Here is a 22210-nt window from a genome sequence, read left to right as displayed (position 1 = left end):
GTGCTGTGGCTGACCCTTTGGGGTCAGAGCGAACCTTTTGAGCAAAGAGCATAGAGTTCTAGTAACTGGTCTCTTTACTGGACCTGGTGCTGATTTGGGAGCCTGGAGCTGAAATGCAGTGAAGGGGGCTGTGGGCATTTGTGGACTGGCTTCTTGATAGCCAGTGAGGGGTAATCAGAAGCAGTTCGTGGCTGGTTGGGAAGCCGGGCTTCAGTGTCACCCACCAGCGTGGGGAGAATCCGCTCTCCTTTTACAGCCTGCCCTGACCTTGGCATTCTCAGGTGGCTACCCTGGGCACGGGTCGTATCACACGCCCCACTCCCCACCACGGGACAGCTGCCCCTCCTCCCTCCTGCAGTTGCCAGCCCAGCTGCCCCTTCCCAGCGGCCCAGAGCCGCAGACAGTGAGGCTCCCGAGCCTGGCCCTATGGAGGTCACCCCTACAAAGCCCGTTTTTCCAGCTCTTGGCCCCAGTCGTAAGGCACTGCACCCCCTGGCCCGGTTGCCATGGACCCTACACCCGATCTTGGCCCTGACTCCTCCCCTGTTCCTTGCATTACCCTTTCCCTCGCCTCAGCCCCTCCCCCGCTCCCTGTTCCCAACCTGCTTCCGACTTTTAGGCGGCATCCCCTGGCTTCCTTGACACCTTCCGGGAGCAGTGGATGCTGTCTAGGGCTCTCTGCTCAGTACCCCCTTCCAGTTTCCTTCGTTTAAACCTGTGACCCCCATGCCCCTTCCTGTTTTTTCATTTGTTCTCCAAAGTACTCAGTTGCGTTTTGGGCCCAGTGGCTTCTTCCTTTAAGCTGGGGGAGGGGCATTAAGCAGTGGGCGGGTGCACTTCCTGGTTTGCCAATAGGTATACTCTCCTGCTGCCCTCTGCCCTTGCTATATCACAGCTGGTATTGCAAAGCTGAAGAAAACTAATCAAGTATTTTTAAAAATCTTTAAAGAAGATTTTAACTCATCTACAGACAGCTCTCAGCCTAGGTGTCAACCCAGGCTCTGACTATGAGTCAATCTGTATTTGGATTTCTGAGTGCCAAGCAAGACAGGCTCAAGGAAAAAAAAAAAAAAGTAAAGCCCCCTGTGTTGCTGCAGTAACAATGATCTGCCACAACTGCGGTGCCTCTGGTCAGATGCGGAGGGACTGCGCAATCAGAGGGCAGGGTCATGGTTGAGGGCACAGTCATGGGCATTCTGGTCTCATAATAATACTCCTCTGTCCCGCCCTCAGCCTGCGACCCACTCCCCCTCTACAGCCCCGCCCTCAATGCTATACTTGTGGGGCATGTTGGAAACTGGGCTGCTGGCTGCCCAAGCCACCCACTTCTTTCTGCCACTGCACTCCACCCCACTCGTTCCTCTGCTAGCTCTTTTCTTATCTGAGTAAAGAAGAAATGGTCAGACTGCTTGATCAATGAATTGCTATTTCGGCCCCCTTGCCTGTCAGTTCTGCAGACCCAAACAAAAATCTCCTTTGACCACACCTCCAAGCATGGATGGGGGGCCGGCCATGCAGAACTCTTGTGGACACGGGGGCTTCTGTCTCTATTGCTGATCTCCCCCCCCCCACACCACCACCAAACATCATGTCACCATTTTGGGGGTTGGTGATGTGCATATCACTGCATATAAAAGACACCCAATTCTTGTTGAAACTCTTTTTTGGGGGGTGAAATCTTTTATGTTGCTCCAAATGCTGAAGGGACCATATTGGGCATGAATGCCCTCTCCAAGCATTCTGCTATTTTAAACCTTGCTAAAAGTTCTATTACATTCATAGCTAAGCTCTTGAGCACATATACAATACCCTGGTGTAAGGAATGGTCTCTCTCCTCTGTTGCTTCTGATAAACCGGCACCCTCCACTTGGAATGTTTTTAACCCTTTTCACGAGCTTTGTTCCAGGTTTCCCGCTGTCTGGGCCAAGTACAAGCTGTCCTGCAGTTTGGTACCTGAGCACCTCTGTCCTCCCATCCAAGTTACTGGATAACTTCCTGGGCCTCCCAAACATTATCCCCTCAAGCCTGAGGTTGGGGATGCGGTAGATAATATTATACATTCCTTACACCTGCATATTAGTGCCCTGTTCTTCTCCCACCAGCTCCCCCATCTGGCCTGTGAGGAAGGATGATGGGTCTTGGCGTCTTACTATTGACTACCATACGGTTAATCAGTATGCTGATAGACTTGTTCCCATTGTTGCCGATTCTTCGGTTGCCATTTTGGGCCTTGACCCTTCTAATTGTATTTTCACTGTCTTAGATATTGCTAATGTCTTCTGGAGCCTCCCCGTGCATCCGGACTCACACTCTTGGTTTGCTTTTACCTTTAGCCCAACCCAGTTCACATGGACTTGACTTCCCCACCATCATCATAACAGTCCCACCCCTTTCCATTCGGTTAAGGCCAAAGCCTTGTTTGGGATTAACTGGTCCTCTGTTATTTCCACCTGTCTACAACATGTTGATGATCTGCCACTTGCTTCCCCCACCCCCGGTGAACACCTGGTAGTTATCCAGATGTTTCTGTAAATTTTAGCAACTGCAGGTTAAAAAGCCAGTCCTCCTAAGGCTCAACTATCCTTGCCTTTCATCCAATGTCCAGGTTTTAACATCTCACAGGACTCCAAGGCCCTCGCCTCTGATCGACGGATTACCATTGCTGCGGGCCCTCACCCCACCATGGTGCGGGTGTTGCGCAAACTCATGGGTCTCTTAAATTTCTGTAGGCAATATATCCCATCATTTTCTTCCTTAGTGCAACCTCTTAATGATCTTCTTAAGAGTGCCCTTTCCTTCTCTGAGTCCATTCCTTGGATTCCAGAGCATGATGACTGTTTGGCTGAGCGTAAAACAGCCCTTCTCTCCTCTCTGGGGCTTGGTTTCCCCCACCCTTCTTCACCATTTGAACTCTAGACGCACAAACAGAAGGATCATGTTTCTACTGTGCTTACACAGGCCCATGGCAATAGGTGTCGTCCTGTAGCCTGTTACTCTACACACTTGGATCCTGTGGCCTCTGCCCTTAATCTCTGCCTACAAGATGGTGAAGCTGCCTCTTGGATGGTAATAGTTGCATTCCCGCTGGTTTCTGGGACTCCTCTCACTATTTATGTCCCTCACGCTGTTCATAAAATTTTGGATGGGAGCCACTTTTCTAAAGTCACCTCGGCACAATGGTCTAAATGGGAATGCACACTTCTTAGCCCCCCACATCACCATCCTAAACTCTAATCTCCTTAATCCTGCTACTTCAATGCCAACCTCGGGGGACCCTCCTTCGTGTCCCCTATCAGAGGACACCCTTTCACCTGAACACTCTGTTCCTGAGCAACCTTTACCCTCCTCTGACCTTACACTCTCTGTTGATGGGTCTCAATATTATGCTATGGGACAACCCTATACTGGCTGGGCCGTGTGTGATTTCGTGAGGTCATGCCTCCTTTCAGGCTCTTTACCCCCCTCCTGCTCCACACAGGTTGCTGAATTGGTAGCCCTCACTCACGTATGTCTATTAGCTGAGGGCTGTACCGTTAACGTCTATACCGACCGTCACTATGCCTTTGGTGTTGTGCACGACTACCTGGCTTCATGGACAGCCCAGGGATACCTAACCTCGTTCATTACCCTGCTAAAAAATAGGAAGTATATTAAAAATTTACTAGAAGCAATCCTTTACTAGAAGGCTACCTTACTGCGAATATGATGCCCTCACCGTAGCTTGAATTCTGGCTAATGAATTCTGCCCCTGCCTTGCTCAATTGACTCAGACCAAAGTACTCACTTCATAGGACAAGTAATGAAGGATGTTTGCTCTGCCCTAGGTATCAGGCAGAAATACCACTGTCCATAGCACGCCCAAAGCTCGGGGATAGTAGAACGTGCAAATCAGACCTTAAAAAATAAATTTACTAAGGCTTTAGTAACTCAAGGGACTAACTGGCTGGCGCAACAGCCAGCCATGCTCCCCTCGATGAGAGCCACTCCCAGGTCAACAACTGGAGTCTCACCTTTTGAACTCCTTAATGGAATGATAATGTCCATAGGAGAAGGCTGTGTAGTTCCAGCTCCTCTCCACCTGGTGTCTGACACCGCACGAGAATATATCAAACGATTAAATGAGACCCTGCAATCCCTCAGGATGACGGTTAAAGACAGACAAGCCGATCAAGATCCTCGTGATCCTCCCTCCTGGCCTGATGTACAGAAAGGCAGACAAGTTATGGTAAAAACCTATAATCCCAGCCTGTTTCAGCCAAAGTATTCAGGCTCACACATTGCACTAGCACACACAGATATCTCTGTCAAAGTGCAAGGGATTCCAACCTGGATCCATAAAACCAGAATTAAATGTCTTGGTAAGTCTGTTTAATGTGTGTCCTGTACACTAACTTTGTCTTTTCAGGTAAAAGATGTTGTTCCTCCTAATGATCCTTCTCCTGGGCCTCCATGCCACACGTTCCTGGGAACCATCTGTAGTCCAAATCATGCAAGATACCTATCTCAAGGTTGGCGAATACATGCAGCTCCTCTAGGGGAGGGGGCGGCGAGTGGGTAAGGAAACCAAATCTGTGGCTTACTGCCCCACCTTCCGGGAAGGGACCCATCATCATTTCTGGGCCCATCTGCCCCTCATATTACCACGATAACACAGCTTCACCCCTTCTGCCCACCCCCAGAAGTTGAATATGACTGCCTGTGCGCAAATATGCCAGATACAACTGTACTTGGACTTCAACCCTTAGGACTGTCCGCCCATCCACACTAGGGTGTATCCTCCAGGCCCAGCTAAATGTGCTCCATTTCTGAAAATAATACAAAGAAACAACACTTTAGGGCCCTTCCTCTGCAGATGACCAAACTCACTTTCTCCATAGCCTTTGATTGTACCACTGATATGCAAAATATTTACAGTCGCTCCACGGGTTTGGGAAATTTTACCTGTATTTGAAGCACCAGATTTGAAAACAGAATACAATTCACTTTTGGGAAAGAAGTAAGTGTAGGAGCAGGATTGACCAAACTTCCACCTTTGCAATGGGAGCCTGGAATAGAGGGACGGTATTGCAAAAACATTGTTCAAACCGAGTCGGACGCCTGGGATGCTCGGATGTAAGATGCTATCATTTAACTACCTGTGGTTGTACCCCCTCTACCACCTATCCTACACTCCACCACATCTCTCCTGATGGTATTTTCTGTTTGGGATCTAATAAGACACTTCTACATGATGTAATTATGGTTTCTGTTAAGGTTAAATATGATTTGTTTAATTTTACTGTATCCTTACAAAATCTACGTTTTGATCTCCCTAATTCTGTACAAAAGGTACAAAAACAGGTAAAGCTATTAATGCACCAATATGCTGTCCATGCCCATGCAATAAAAAGATGAAAGCGAGACATCCTAGGTGACCCTGGGGGGAAGCACAAACACCATGATAAACTCACTTAATGCTAAAGCAGATAGGTCATACAATGCCTGGGTCAAGAGCCAGACTACCCAGGCCCTAAAATGCATGAATGCTGGCTTTTTATATGCCCTCACTGCCATTGATGCAGCCATGGGTGGGTTCTATGAAGTAATTAAAAAATCCTCCAATATTATCATTAATCTGACTAAATCCCAATCTAAAGGATGCGCTTGTGCTATGTTAGCTTGTGATTTATTTAATGTATTAAAAGAAGATGCGCTATATATATGCCTTGGTTCCCTCCTTCTCTCACCCTCTCCGCCTCTGCCTTTGCACACCTGGTAAATGTATCTGTCCAATTAATTGTTGCATCTTCCCTTACCTCTGAAGTCTTCTCCACGCCCTCTCTTAATTTTTTTTGTGTATACTTTTTAGCCATCCCTGCCTATGTTTTTCCTTCTTTTATTTAAAATCTGTTGGTTATGTGTCTAACAATATTGTTTATCGAGTAGGATACTATGGCTATATGTCTCCCTCCCCCAGTGGCGGCATGCTCCTGACGACTTCAGATTGCTGTACAAAGTCTGCTGATTATATTATCTGTTCTTGTTCTACTCTTTGATCTTTGAACATTTCTTCCGTGTGGTTATTACCATCCTTCCCCTACTGGATGCTGAGGCTGCTCTCCAAGTGTCTGCCACTCAGTGGTGCTTTATCACCACTGCAACGCTTTACATCTACGGCCCACTACTTTGTCCTGCCAATTCCTCCATGTGCCTGGAAACCACAGATTCCTTCACCCTCAGTGACGTTCATCTGCCTGGCAGTGTCATCACTGGAATGACAACACTTCCTTGGTGGTATGGCAATCTATATCTGGACAATAGCACTGTCCAACTAGCAAACGAGCTGCTGGCTAAAGCATTCCTTGCTGCTTCCTCTGTGTCTGCCACTGTTCATAAGGACATTGTTAAAAGCCTCGTGAAGGTTCAACTCTCCAACCACATTATAACCCGCTTGTAAAATTCAACTTCTGGTCTGTCCTACAACCTCATCACCTAGTGGACCATCTTACAGATAGCTGCCGCTGCTGTATCCCTCCTTGTTTTGTTTCTATCTGTGTGTATGTGTTGTTATTTTAAGTATATGCTTCCTAATGCCGCTTCCCTCTGTTACCTCACAGACTGGGATCTGCTATTAGTGTGCTCAGGAATTGACACGACTCTCGTTCGATAATGACAGAAAGGCTTTAATTACTATACTTATAAACATATAAAATGAGCCCCCAAACCAAAAGTCCAGTATATTTTAGCTGAAAAGCAATTATCCTCACCAATGCAGGCAAGAGGCGGTGATGGTTTCTTAGCAGCTTCCCCCGAGAGCCTGGATCCGTGGTCTCAGAAGGCAACTGGGCAAGATGGTAGTTCTTCTCAGTTTCTTGTCAAGAGTGATTCCTCTTCTCTTGAAGCTTGCCTGCTTGCTTATTTCCATTGCTTCTCTTTTATATTCTTCAATCCAATGTTTTTCAAAGCATTTTGCTAATTTACATGAGTAAACACAGGAATTCCAGAAAACAATACAAGAGGGAGAGACCTATGTGCTTTAATTAGTGAAAAGGTGCTAGCCACCTAGATTTGTTCTTTAGCTTCAGTGTTCCACCCTTCAAACAAAGGGGTATTGGGGTTGTTTTGATTAAATTGAGCAATACCTGGGGTGGCATCCAGCCATTAGCTTTGATCATAAGGTATTTTGAGAGGTCTGGAGCCGTGGAGGTCTAGCACGCCCTGCATTTAACACATTGCTGTTTACTGCATAAATGATTTACTCCCAGAGGATAAATTCATTAGGGAAAATGGTCCAGACAGAGAGGCAATTAATAAACAGTTATCTTAATGAAATACCAGACATACTTTGAGAATAGAAAGACAGCATGGGTGTGTTGCAATGAGAAACCATCACCTCTTTTCAAAAGGGACTCCAGCCACCATTTCACATATTCTGCAATATGCACTTATTAATTTGGTAGTTTAATTTTATAAGTAGGCCCATCTTAGCTGAAATTTCACGGTCTACACCTCGCTGTCCTTGTTTCTTCCCCTCGCTTTACCCATACCCCTCCCCCTGCCTATGACCCTTCCCCACACCCTCACTCACAAGATTAATCACAAATATAATTACATTTAAAGTATTGACAGTATCTCACTCACAAATTTGATATGTCAAACAGGAAGGAATCTGTTGGGGGTAAGGCCTCTATGCAGAACACAACAAGGACTGCAAGCACAGAGAGTACCTAGATTAGCAGCGAACAAGATATTTTTTGTATTGTTCCTCCATGTTAACACATACTCTTAACTATGACCCTGCCCTCCATCATGTATATGTGTTCATGCCCCTCACAACGTATCTTCCTTTTTGGTTGAGACCATTTCCCCCTCTCCCCCTCCTCCCCACCATGTATGGAGTTGTTTTCCCCAAGATACAGACAACTATTTTTGGTGATTAGATTAAACCGGTGTAGTCTATCTTGATGAGTGAAATGTATTTAAGAAACTGCTGTAATAGATGTACTTTGAAGCTGCTTGTTGAGCTCTTCCCTACGTGTTGTTAAATAAATTGCTTGGTATTATCAGTGTGGTTGGATTCTCTGGAGAAGAATTCCTTTTGCTTAACACAGAACTGTCCATCCTGTGCAGTGAATGATGCATGTGTGCTGTGGAAAACATAATATGTGATCATGTAATTAAAGATTGTGTCATAATGAACATGCTGAAGTGGGTTGAATTAAGCTTATAGAGACATCCGTAATTCTGTCATTACCTAACTTTGAGTGCTTCACTTTGCAATCTTAATAGGGTTCTTTTAACATCGTTTGTGTTTCTTTAATTTCTAGGTTATTTAAAAAAGCAAACATAAAAATAAATTCCATCTTGAGACATCATATTGGCACCCTCATGGCTTATCAGGGGGTTCGGAATCTTTAGGTCCACCACCCAGACCCCTGCAGCTTGAGCTAATGAGTAACTGATAGCAGTAGTAGGCTGTCATCCTTTCTGCGGACCAGCACTAGAGAGAGATGAGAGACCCACCTTGCCAGAGGGTTTCACAGATATTTGCTGACAGCAGATGAATGGTGAGGCTCAGGAATCATGGGTTCCATTCCAGGTTGTCAGGGGAATATTTTGTAGTGAGCATAAAATCTGCTGCTGGTTCCTCCCCAGCTGAATTCTTTCTGCCCTGTCCAACCTATCCATGTCCTAGTTCTGTCTCTTCATGCGTATCTCCCGTCGACTTCTGTGCTTCTCTTCTGCGAGTTCCTATTGATGCCACGCTACACCATTTGAGGAGTTGGTTTTAGTATGTTGACTACTGGATCAACTGAGAGGGTCTTCTCTGAAAGTTCATCCCTGTGTTCCTCCCACCCCAGCTCACAGTTTCCCTTCTCCCAGGATCCAGAAGATACTGGGAGATACAACAGGAACACACCAACCCCAAGAAAAAATGAGAACAGGAGGACAGGATAGGATGATGGATAAAATGTTTTGTTCAAACCAGGAGATACAAGGGGCAGGACTGGTAACTAACCATGTCAGAAGGGTAATAAGTAAGGCATGACAGTTTTATGGTTATGAACTCGCATGGGTTCAATACCATATTTTAGCCTCAAGTAGCAGATCGGATCCAAGTGGTTTGCCCCTTCAGAGCTATCAGTGTCCAGAATCTCCAAGTTCTCTGAAGAACCAGCACTCAGATGCTGAAAAATGTACAATAAGAAATAAGTATTAGACAGATTTGTACTTTTTCATAATGTGCTTTAAAAGGCATATACATAGGGTGTCAATAGATCACTTCAGACTGCTGCCTAAAAGAAGCAAAAAAACAAAATAAATTCATACATACAACATACCTGTGTATGAGTTACTGTGTATGGAATCATCAAGCAATGCCTGAGAGAGAAACAATCTGAGGATTGCTTGGAGTGCATCATAAGGAGAGTGAATCAGAGGAGCCACGGCTGCTTGAACTGGTCTGAAGATGATGTGAACTGTAAAATTAAAGACACGAGGAGTAGTTTGTGTACAGAGAGCATTTTAAATGTCACCGTCACATTGGGATATGCGCTGCGGTGCCTCTGTTTAACCCAGGAACATCTTGCTCTAAGGACAGCACTGGTGGACAAAGTAACGGAGGCAAAGGACCCAGACAGAGCGTTAAATGAAATAATCAGACCGACGGATAAATGTTTAATGTGAAATGTTGAACATCTTCTTGGTTCAACAAATTACAAAATCCTGCTGAGAAAAATCACTAAAAGTTAGAATGTGCTTTGGGGTATTCTAAAAATAAAATAAAAAGCATGTTTTAGTGGAAAAGGCCTGTGTGAAGCGTGTTTTTATGGGATTCAAGGGGTGGGGGTGGGGGCTGTCAAAAGGGAAATAGGGTACCCCTGTAGTACACTTGTAGTTATGTTACTGTTTGTCAACAACAACAAGAGGGGTGTGGATGGCCTGATGCTCCAACAGGGAACCCCTGTTGCTTGTGCACAAATTATGTAGGTTCTTTGGGGCATCTGAGTCACTGCAAAGCAGCCCCAGAACCCCTCTAAAATCGTACCACCTTCCGCTTCAGCTGGCCTTTTAGTTTTTCCCCAGGCCTCTGCATTAGGACTTTAGTGATCACGAGACCCCTGTTTTCTACCATGAATCAGGTGTCTTGTCTACAGGGTCATATTATTCAATTCTGTAAAGCCTCTAGGGCAGTGTTTCTTAACCTGGAGTTTTAGAGGGGTCGCAAGTGCAGAGCTGGTATTGGGGGTGGCAAGAAAGGTAATTGCCTGGAGCCACAGGGGCGCCATGAAACTAAGTTACATGCCTCAGCCCCGTGGGGGTGGGACTCAGGCTTCAGTGGTACAGTAGTTTGGAAAGGTTAAGAACCACTGCTCTAGGGCTACACTTTGCATAAAAGTGTTATATAAAAACAAACAAAAAATCTCTATGATCTCTCTAGACAATGTAATAATACGTAATCGAACAAGGTTTTTGTCAATCTTATTTATTATTTCTGATAGCCCATTGGATGTGGGAAAGTGTTTCTGACTGACAAACCCTTGTCCGTGCTAAAGCTTAACCACCAACAAAGAACTTTAGCTGCCTACACTAAAAATGATTGCAGTCAGTTAGCAATATCCCCCTGAAACTCAGGACGGTTCTCTCTCAGCCACAATACTCTGTTCTCTAGGTCTGTGGCTTTTGTCTTTTTTAATTTTTTAATTGTAAAAAAAGTAGAACATCTTTTGTTAAAAGGGGTCCGCTACAAAGCACACATTGTTACTGTTGTTTTTCATGTTAAACTTGTAAACTTTATTTGCTATGATTAAACACCTCTTGCTTTTTCATGTTAGCAAAAGGGTGGTTGAGGAAGACTGCATTCTATAAACAGAGGGGTTGTTATTAGTTTCTTTAGAAAAGGATGGGCCTGTGTTCATCTCACATTATATGGGAAAAAAATAACCTCTTTCTTTCTATATGCTGCTTTCTGAGTGTAAATTGTAAAGGCCTTCTAGATTAAGACCTTTTAATTAATTAAAATATTTTAAAGTAATATTTACACTTTACAAAGCTAAAAAAACACTTCTTTTTTAGACGTGTGGCTTTAATTCTCGCTGGGCCTTTTTTCTTCTTTAAAAAGCATGGTGGTGTGGGGTTTTAATAGGTTGACATTTTCATATTATACTATTTCTTTACCATTTACATCCCTGTAAACAGGAAATTTCTTACTATGTACGTCTTTTAGACTAAAATCTTTAAAAACTGGTGTACTTGTTCAAACTTTAAAAAGTTAGGTATTTGACTACAATTGTCACAGGGCTGTTTGTTCATGTTCTATCGTAAAAAAAAATTCCCCCTTAGAAGTTGTTATTTCACGCATAGCCAAAAAAAGGAAAACATCTACAAAGCACCTCTGGTAACTGTTGTTTTTCATGTTACTAAAAGAATTGAGTAAAGGGATTGTGTTTATTTTACATTTTCAAACAGTTGAAAGGATGGTTCTTGTGGAAAAATACAAAGCTGTTTGGGATAATTTCTATAGGCAATTTTTAAAAGCTGGTATGTGTATTATGCTCTGTTCATTTTTACTGTAAATCAGCTTTTGTTGGCAAAGGGATTTATTGTTAGGTGAGAGGGGGTGGCTCTTGTCCAGAATAATGCGTTTTGTGATGTAGTCATAGAGCAACTCCTGATTGGTCCAGTGTGCTTTGCTCTGAAGACTCGCACCCCAGCTCTAGAACAGCTATCGTTTCATGTCTTTTTCTCTCTTCTCTAGCATTCTTTAATCACAACATTATTTTTCCTCTTATTTAATTTATTTAATTTATTTTTTAAAAATTTTCTTCAATTTCTTTTTCTCTCTGCTTCAGAGAATTTAATTACATTATTTTCCTCTTTTATTTCATTTTTCTTTAATTTCATTTTTTAAAACATTTTCTTTAATTTCATTTTCTCTCTGCTTTAAATCTTTCACTACAACATTATTTTCTTTTTTTCAACCTAACTTATTCTTTCTCTCTTTGTCAGCTACACATGCCCAAACATAAGGAGACAGCATGCATTTTTTTTTAATGGCCGACGGAACCTTTTTTCTATTTTTTCTTGCATTTCTTTTTCTCTCACACAAACAGCCTCAGCTATCTAACCACAAGCATGACACAGACAACCCAACACATACACAATTTTTGAAATGGCTGGCAACGCCAAACGTGTGGAAGACCAGAAATGGGACGTGGTTGGTGGGTTATAAGGTGCTAAGGGCATGGAAACATGTAAAAAAATTACATGGTGTTGAATGTTATCAAGATATTTACTATTCATGTGCCCAGTGGATAAAATAGTCTGGTAACTTAATTGTGCACTTCTAGCAAGTTTCTACTCAGCATATTCAAACTGCAATTCTTTTAAAGCCTATACCTTGGCCAAATTTGGGCAGATTTTCATGGGGACTGCAAAAATTAAACATTCCTGATATAATGGCCACTCCTCTTTCAAATTTCAAACCCATACTCTGAGCAATGAAGGCACTAGGACTTATGGAAGAAAAGTTCTCCAGAGATTTTATAATATGAGGAACAAAAAATATTTTCCTTAGCCTTATTCTTGGAAACAGCTGAAGCACTTTAACTGAAAAATTTCCAGCAAAACTCAGCCTAAGGCAGACACAGGGTATGAAAAAATTTCAGTGCAATTGGTTATAGTTTGGCAAAATTATAAGCAATTGAAAACAGAATCTAAGAAGGAGAATTGTTGAGGCACTTAAATAAGAGTCGGTGCCAGCAGTCCTGTCTATAATAAGAAATGGGCCATTACTGACAGGTTTTGTCAGTGGCAACGAGGTTTGGGTTCAGATGTTTAAGAGGTTCCTCTTTAAATTAAAAACACTCGCAGCTTCAATCCCCACCAGAAACCAGGAAAAAATGAAAAACCCTCCCCTGCATGCCATTAACAGGCAACATTTCTTCTCTTGCAAGCACTGAGTTTGCCTGTAACACAAGGAAAACTTCCTTAGAGTGCAAAGGGACACAGGATTAACCTAGGAAAACACACCAACTATACATATAAATGAATACATTAGCCACGCTATGGTATCTTTGGCAGAAGCCCTTTAACTCAGTTCCCCACCCGCCAGTGTGAATGTCAGATAAGCAACAGCCCCTTTCACACCTCACTTCCCCTCTCTCCACTAAGCCCCATTCATGGTTGGTGTTAATAGGTAGTGTAGTTCCAAAGTCTAGGGAGCCTGCATCCCACCCCTAGAGGAAGTGCTGCCTGGGGTGGTCTTGAGACTCCACCATCCATTCCGCCTACAGTGATTTCAGCATTTTTGGTGCTGGGTAGCAGGCTCCTCACCAGTGTTCACTCAACTCTGCTGCTGTCCACTGCAGGTTCAGCAAAAAGCTACCTCACTACTGCCTCTTGTTGCAGAGCAACCTCTGTGTTATCTCTTCCCAACATTTTCGGCAAGGCGGGACCAGTAGCACATGGAAACCTGCAGCAGGCTCCTTGCCACAAGGTCGGATCCCCTCCTCCCACCTGCACCTCGGTCCCACTTCCACGCCAATCTGCAGTTTGTGCATTGTTCTGGTGACTCCCCAGAGTGTCACTTGGAGGATTACTGGGTAGAAAACTTACATAAATGAACTGTCGGTAGCTGTACTTTCCCTGTTCACCAATCAATGGCGGCAGAGACCTTCCCTGTACAGCTTCTGTGTCTCTGGAGCTCTGGGTAAACAGCTTTGAAGCAGCTCTTGGCCACTCTTTCCCTTGTTCATCAACAGACGGTAGTAGCAAGCTCCCTGCTTTCCAGGCACTTCAACCCACTGGGCTTACACATGCAACTGTTAACAATGACCCGAGCTCTTGCAGCCTTTCCCTGTTGGCCCTTCTCTCCCCAGAAGCTGACTTGTTTATTCTTTCAGAACATTTTCTGCAGAAACTGGATGTAACCTAACCAGGTGGGCTTGTCACACAGATTTAAATGGAAAGAGCTAAGCATTGGGTAGGCATTTCAGAAGAAAGAGGCTCTCTAACTGGCCTTGTTTTCACTTAGGAGACAGAGACTGCAGATGGCCTCTGCTTCCTCATAAAGGTAAGTGGCCGAGGGTGAGTGCCTTACCTTTAGCCTATGAGTGAGCCATGTCGTAACTGAGTGGGGAACTCCTTCCCCACCAATGCCCGAGCAGGGTCTGGGTTAGGCAGGACAGCAAAAGGCAGGTGTGTTTTCTTAGACAGGACCACATGGTGAGGGCCCAAGCATAATTTTTTCAGGTTCAGTACAAACTTTTAAGACAGGCCCCCTCCCACACACATACCACAATCCTTCATCCCATACCTACAATCTCATGAGCCATGACATTTTTTTTCCTCATGGTTGTTCCGACAGGTTAACAATCCCCCAGAGTCAATAAGGAGTCAGTTAGGGAATAAATGAGTTGTATTATAAACAAAGGAGTAATATATATTTTTAACTAGTTATACTCATCTAAACAAACAATTAAGTATAAAATATAGAATAGTATAAAAGGATATAAAAACAATTAAGCACAAAACATATATTGATATAACAAGGTATTAAACAGGCAACTAACTATAAAGACCTAAACTAATATTAAACAGACAGTGGTTCCCTGCCCAGGAATCAAACTCTGGTCTCTCACTAAGCAGACAGGGACACTTACTACTATGCTACAAAGACAATTAGCTGCTTGTAGGAAACAGAAAGGGGGGGTGGGTTACACAGACAGTTACCATAAGGCACAGTGGCAGAAACAGTGAATTACAATACAGAATACTTTTACACAGACACACAGAGATTTCACACAGACAGTTAAACAGACAACGTAGCTGTAAAATACAGACTGATAGTTAGCTTCTCACCATCACCACACACGCGAACACACAGACTGATATCCACAGCATTCCACGATTAAATCGATACGGCCGGCAAAACGATTCACGCTCGGGGGGGGGGGAAGACGTGAGCGGGGAGAATCGGGACCAGGGATCAGGCTGGTTTCGGTGAGACTCTCCGAGGGGGCTTGGGAAAGACCCCTCTTTATGAACTAAATGGGACATGAAGGGTTAACTGATTGGCCCAGGAACATGATATGGGCTTCGTACCAGCACTGGATTGGCCGGGGGACCCTTGCAGTTTTCCTGGTTGCTGGGGAGTTTAGTCTCCCCTAGTCAGTTACATTCCACATATATGACGTGGGAGCCAAAGGTGTAGCCGTATCAATGGTAACGCCCTAATAAGGTCAGGTCATGGGTTGACTGTTAGCCCGAATGGATGGGTAATAGTGCGAGGGGGGGCCATGTGCAGGAGTTCGTGCAGCAACAATGGTAATGGGGGTTCCAGCCTGGGCTGGCCCCCCAGAGCGTGCAGGTAATGTGTCCCTATTTAACCCCCTGCCCCATGTGGGGGCCCTGCATATGGTTTCAGCCTGGAATGGATAAAATTATCATTTGGCTGCAGCCCCGACTTATGAACAGGGAGATGGGGTAGGGCAGAGTGACAGCAGAGGGTGGGGGAGAATCTCACCACTTAGTATGAGAGAGCTGCAGAGAGCAGAAATGAGACCCTGAGATAAAGCTATAAAAGAAAAAATCTCTCTCTTTTCTCCTGCCAATGCCAGAACCCTCTGTCCAACACAGCCCCAAGGGTCTCTCCCTTGCTCCTCTTTACCTCTGAACCTTCAGCAGCTGCTCTAAAATCCACAGCTTGCCCTCAGGACTCACACTCCCTCTTTTGCCCACTTAGCCCTTGCCCTGGGCAGCAGTTCCCATCCGTCTCTGAAAGTCTCAGTGGGGAATGATGAGCCCTTTGTGTGCGAGGGGTGGTCAGGTCAGTATCTAGGTGCAGGGACGTGGCAAAGTGTGATTGCTCCCAGATGGATTGGCAGCAGGCCAGGCCAGGAAGGAAACCCAGCCCAACTTTCCTGGGTATAAATATCCCTCGTGTCTGAGGCTCTTAGTCACTCACCAGCTTCTTTGTGGGTAGATCCAGAGCTGATACAGCACCATGCAGCCCCTCACCCATGCGGTGCTCTGCCTGCTCCTCTCCTGCAGCTTCCAGGATGCAGAGGCACAAAGATACTTCTCCACCCTCAATGTCTCCAATGGAGGCCAGTGGGGTGCATGGGGGAAGGAGGAGATTTGCCCCAGTGGCTACGCGAATGGATTTGCATTGAAGGTAAAATTCTTCCCATCCCCTTGCCACTTCCTCACCCTCTGACTCACACTCATCACTCAGTATCCTAGCAAGAATTTCTCTTGGCTCTAGACTGTTTCTAGTTTTTTTTGTAAAAATCCTCTTTTCCTCACGCTCTGGCCAGCCATCGACATACAGGGCCAATCAGTTTACTAAATGGTGAGGGCAGGAAATATCTGTGACCACAGATCTGGGGCTGAAAGGAGATGAGAACACAATTATCTGTCCAGGTGGGTTTATGGGTCTTTGCTTTTGGCACAACCGGAGACATCTGTTGAAGGAGAAGGGGGTATCGGTCGAGTTAGGAGGTGATATTAAAGGAGTTAAATCTGTCTTGGTCGGGTAAGCCAGAAGTAAGAGATGAGGATGTGACCACTGTCTGTAAGTATCTGAAAGGTGTTAACATCAAAGGAGATAGAGGGAATATTTGGGGGGTAAAAGAAGGAGAAAGGGAATAAAATTAATGATGGAAGTTGGCTTGAAACTTATTCTGAGGGCAGATCTTCTTTTGAACGTTTTGCTGGCATAGTTATGCCTGCTAAGGGTGTGATTTATTTTCATTTTTTGTAACTATTTCTCTGCTGGCAAAAGTCCTAGTAGGTGTGCCAAAAGTGTTGTTGCCAGGATAGTGTATTTTGCTCACCAAACTGGAATAAGGTATTCCGGCAAAAGTACATTTTGGCCATTACCGTTGTGGCTACAGAAGAAGGACATAATGAGTAAGGTTAGGACAGCAAAATATTTTTAGTGTAGAGCAGACCTCGGGTTTCCTGGACATAGAGGAACCTGTTAATCTGTAGAGTAAGGGATTGCGTGTGAGTCCCATCACCACTTCATTTAAAGCCAGCCTGGATATCTCCCCTCTCTAGCGGCTTTGAATCTCTATTGCTGCAAGAGTGAAAAGCCAGTGTGGGGGTTGTGAGGAGGGGCAGTTTCCTCATTCTTCCCAGCTTGGATCCAGGGCTCTGCTTTCCAGGGTGGATAGCAAAGGGGTGGGAAACATAAAGGGGAACATATGGGGCAGGTGGTTTTGCTGTGTCCCAGCTTCGCAGCGCAGTGGTTGTTATAAGTGTCAGGAACCTCCTGGCTCTAATTACTACTGGACATTTTTCTTTCTCTTAAGAAATGCAGTTAATTTAATAATAAGAAGTTGGGAAGATTTATTGGCTTGGGGGGTGGAGTTTCTAACCCTTCTCCTCCCAATCTGTACCTGTGTCTCCATTACTTGTACCTCTCTCCTAGGTGGAGGCCTACCAAGGTGCTGGGGTAAAATATGATGACACGGCTTTGAATGGCATTCGCCTGTACTGCACTGACGGCTCCATCATCGAGTCCGCTGTGGGGCCGTGAGTAGCTCTTTTGTTTCTCTCCCTCTCACTCTGCAACCGCAGAGAGAATAACCACGAACGGTGCCATTTGCACAGTGTCTCTTCTCTGACTTTTCCTTCTGTTTGGAGATAATCTATAAAAGAAATTTAAAAGAGGGCAATGGCTGTTCTCTTTCTGCTTTTATAGGAGAGACACAGATGGCCATTTAATGTTAAAATTCAGATCTTGTGTGCCCTGGAAGTTACTGTCGAGGATGGGAGACAAGCATCAAAATGATACCAGACCCAGAGCACAGTGTGAAAGCTGTATAAATTGGCATGGGGATAGGGATTTTTAGCTATGTTCTTCATGTTCTTTGAGTAAAATCCTGGCCCTGCTGGAGTGAATGAGGATTTTGCTATTGACATTATCAGTTCTTGACTGCATGTGTGTTCCCTCTGTGTGCTACACCTGCTGTGGGCAGGTAGCCGGTACAGCAGACATTGATTGAACTGTCCAGGAAGATCACTGACTCCGTTCAGAGACAAAGGCGCTCAGCCAAGCTTACTGCTGATAAAGTACAGTACTAGCACCCCATAAACTCTACAAGAACACTAATACATGTATGCCTGAGACAATGGACTGGCTCAGTAAATGGCAGGACTTTCCGCTTCCCTCTAAGCCAGAGACACCTCCTCTGTAACTCCTCTTTTATACACTGATACTAACAAGTTACTAATTACCATTCTGACATGGTTAGTTACTAATTCTATCCCTTGTACTTGTTGGTTCAAACAAAACCTTTTTATCAATCATTCTATCCTGTCCTCTTGTCTTTCTTTTACTTGGTTCGGTGTGTTCCTGTTGCATATCCCAGTATTGTGTTTATGCCAGTCCTTTATGTTGGGGCTTACCGGCGTCTTCTGGAATCTGCATAAATGAACACACTGTGCCTTGTACTTCTTGGAAGTGCCTGTGGTTTTTGCCGAGTTCATGTACCACACAGTGAACTTGTAAGCAAGTGTCTGCTTTGTAACAGTGCCTGACTTTTGCTCATAGCCTGACTCTGGCTAATTTTGCTTTATATCAGCAGGGCCTGACTTTTGCTCACTTTAGTTCAGGCCTCAGGCTTTGTAGCAGACTCCATGCTTCAAGCTTTCTCTTTCTGCTACAGACATCAATGGAGACAGGATTTCACCCTGTAGGTTCTCTCTACCGTCTAATGAGGACTTGGGAGAAGGATGTCTGGGTTCAAGTTTCAGCACCAAGTGTCACAAATCGAGTCAGGTGCCCCCTTTCAATCACCCTCTGGACTGCTGTGAGGGGAAGCCAAGCCTGTGTGTGCCTGGATCTCCATGTGCTTTAAACCTCCCTGGGTCTCAGCAGGCTGTAGCACTGGTTCCTCCTGTGGTTTCTCTGGAACGTTTCCTGGACACTGACTCAGTCTACTAGTCCTTGACAGAAGTGGGGCTGCTCCCCTCACCTGCCCTGGGCTACCAGAACTGGCACTGTCTCCCAAGATACCCCAATGGTTTAAATATACCCTCACCCATATCTCCACCACATTGAATTCCCTGCAGAGGCAGACAGTAGTTGTGAAGCACAGAACTCACACTCAACCACTTTGACCAGAGCTTCTCAGAATTTTTCTTTTATTTAGGCATATGAAGCCCAAAAAGGTACAGATCATACAAAACAATAAACATCTTGACTACAATGTCTCTCACTTCCCGGTTCACCCTTCCTTTGGGATGCATCTGTGTCCAGAAAGGCTAGCAGATAGGTTCCCCTGTCTCATGTAGAGTGTTGCATGCTGCATGGCTTCTCCCTCATGCACTTCCTTTCCCGAGCTCCTGTGATCTTATTCTCTCCTGCTTAATGCTTCCTCTTCCTGTCTGGCTCTTTTCCCATCTTTAAATCCCACCTGGTCACCTTGCTGTTTTCTTTCTTCTGTCTTTGGTAACTTTTCCCTCCTCCAAAAAACCCTTCCCCTCTGACAGAGGAGGAAGTATCTTTTGCCTTGGGATGCATTTACTCTTCTGCATAACTCTTGCCTGGTCAAAGCCCTGTCATTAACATTATGTGGCTTCTCTTGGTCTTCAGTCTGGAGAATAGCTGGTGCATATCCTGTCAGCAGTGGTCGATCCGCACACAGAGAAGCATTTATGACAGAGCAGTTTTTCTGAGTAACATTTCATAGTAACTCGATAATATCAACCGGAAGTGGTAAGTTCTACACAGATATTCCCAAATTCTCACCCAAGGGCATCTCCTGAGACCCCCAGGGAGTTCTCCAGCAAAACCAGGGCAGACCAGGCTTGACACTTCTGATGTTTCTAAGGATAAATGCAAGCAAGAAAAAGAAAACAAACTACCTCAGGCTCCACCAGGCCGTTTTTCAGGTCACTGTTGTGTGTCCTATGAAGGCTGGGCTTGGCGCACAGTAGCTAGGATGACTGGTGCCCCCTGATGGGTAGCAGATGCTGAATAAGTCTCAGGCAGTTATTTTCTTCTCTGGCAGGTGGGGCGAATGGAGTTTGAAGAAAAGGTGCCAGAAGAGCAACCTGAGGTCCTTCACTCTGATGGTGCAACCACCCCAGGGAGATGCCGATGACACAGCAGCCGACAACATCGACTTCAGATGCTTAGATGACACATTGATTTTTGGCGGTGGAACAAAATGGGTTTCGACTGTCCAACAGACAAATGCATGCAGCTCTGGGGCCATTTGTGGGCTCCAGACAAAGGTGCAGACATACCAGGGCAGAGGGGATGACACTGCGCTCAATGATGTGAAGTTTTTCTGCTGCAACTAAACAAGCACCTGTCCCTGCCCATCCCCTAACACCAGCAGCTGCCCATAAAACACCATTAAAGCTTAGCACTGCTCTTAAACAGGAAGGTGTCTGTGTCTTATTGACCCAAATCAGGCATGAGAACATGTACCATCCCCACAGCTGCAGGGAAAGTGGGGAGGCAGGATTGTGGGGAGAACCAAGAGAAGAGAAGACTGAGAGCAGAGTGGAAGGAGAGTAAAACCCCAGCTTCTGAGATAACCACTATGAAAAGGCGAGAACGGAGGCATGATAATATTCAGTTGAAAGGTGTGTTTCAAGGTTTTGGGTGTTACCTGACAGCTCTGTGTTCTTGGGGAACCAGGGCACAAAACCCCTACTCTCTCTGGCTCACCTGAATGCCCCCCCCAGCCCATGCTTGAACCAGAAACCAAAGGCTGCTTGAACCAGAAACCAAAGGCATCTCAATGTGAAAAGGCAGTGGAAGACACACCTAAAACCCTCCCAACAACCCCTCGCCTCATCTACATCAAAGATGTAAAAAGGAGGCATCTCCATTAGCACATCGAAAGGAGAAAAGAAGCTATTCTGGTGTGGTGTAAAGGGGCATATAACGGGGACAGCTGAGAAGTGCTGCTCTGCCTAGCTTACGGAGTCTAGGGACATATAAGGGTGGCAGCTGAAAGTTCTGTTTCACCCAGCCTGATTGAGTCCAGGGGCAAATAATGGGGGTGGGGGGCGGGGCAGCTGAAAAGTGCTGTTTGGACCCAGCCTGCTCAAGAAGTGTGCTCTATTCTGGTGCGTTGCAAAGGGCCATATAAGGGTGGCTGCTGAAAGTGCTGTGTCACCCAGCCTGCTGAGTTCAGGGACGTATAAGGGATCAGCTGAGAGTGCTGATAGCCCTGTCTGCTCAGACACACTCGGTTAATGTGGAATGTGTGTGTATCTGTGGGGTGTTTATTTGAATCTGGGGCTGGAGGAACCCAGCCCTGAAAACCTTAGGTTCTACAGGATAGCTCCATTGGGAGGGGACTTGTAGCCATATGAACACACAAGTAACACAAGCAGTACATTAATAGAACACACACCCCAAGTAACAGAAGCAGTATGTTAAGAGAACACACATGCCTAGAATCAAACCCCCCTTCCTGGAAGGTAACCCTGATAAATGAGTATACCTCAAGGTGATGGGCAAGTTTGGTAACACTGGACTGGAGCGTCACCCTCCCCTTGGCATCTGGTTGTGATGGGGCTGAAAGGTAAAAATCACCACATCCCAGCAACCCCTTGGGAGGCTGATGACTGGGTCCTGTATTCAACGCTCTCTTCTCCTTCCAACAGCCCTAGTTGCAGCTGGGGAGTGGGGTAGAACATAGGACTTGAGTAACCTCCACAACTCCAGCAGAGGAGAGAGGGTAAGGACCAAATTATGTCCTTTGCGCTCTTTAATATAAGCGCCTTGCTTCCTTGTGAAGATGTATGGCAACTGACCCAGGAGAAGAAGCAGGTCTCCCCTACTCCTTCATTCTCTTTTGCACCAGGCTTTGGGGATACCAGGAGGATGACATTTCAGCATCTCATGTTTGAATAAAGTCATCTTCTAGTATGAGTAGTTAAGGGGAAAAAATGACTTGATCATGTCCTCCCTGGGTCAAACCTCCAGAAGAGACACTTGCACAATTTCCACCATCTTATTTTCTTGCTGGAGGGGTGTCCCTTGTGGAGTTTGTCTGCATGGACCTACTGATTCATGAAAGGGCCCCTACCAAACTCAAGGGAAGCAGAAGGGATGGTCTAGCCCAACATTATTTTCATTTATTCACAGTTCATGCAGGAGGCTATATAGTCAAAACCAACTTTCTTACTTTATTTTCCATTCTCTGCATTATTCCCACGTTAGCTGGGTCTACAGCTCACACATTTATGCTGAGGA

General features: G+C 45.2%; 1 protein-coding gene across 1 annotated transcript; it reads left to right on the top strand.

Annotated features, from left to right (window-relative positions):
* The first annotated feature begins 15968 nt into the window (after positions 1 to 15968).
* On the top strand, positions 15969 to 20354 carry LOC137162790 (vitelline membrane outer layer protein 1-like). The gene is made up of 3 exons (XM_067562717.1): positions 15969 to 16156; positions 17417 to 17520; positions 20004 to 20354. Exons 1-3 carry the CDS (start codon positions 15986 to 15988, stop codon positions 20296 to 20298), a joined length of 570 nt encoding a protein of 189 aa, XP_067418818.1. The 5' UTR covers positions 15969 to 15985; the 3' UTR covers positions 20299 to 20354.
* The last annotated feature ends 1856 nt before the right edge of the window (positions 20355 to 22210 follow it).

The sequence above is a fragment of the Emydura macquarii genome, unplaced genomic scaffold (assembly GCF_026122565.2).
Source record: "Emydura macquarii macquarii isolate MOO-44397 ecotype Brisbane River unplaced genomic scaffold, CSIRO-AGI_Emac_v2 contig_2473, whole genome shotgun sequence".
In the NCBI taxonomy this organism is placed as follows: Eukaryota; Metazoa; Chordata; order Testudines; family Chelidae; genus Emydura; species Emydura macquarii.
The sequence above is the reverse complement of the archived record's forward strand: the minus strand, read 5'-3'. Positions and strand labels throughout refer to the sequence as shown.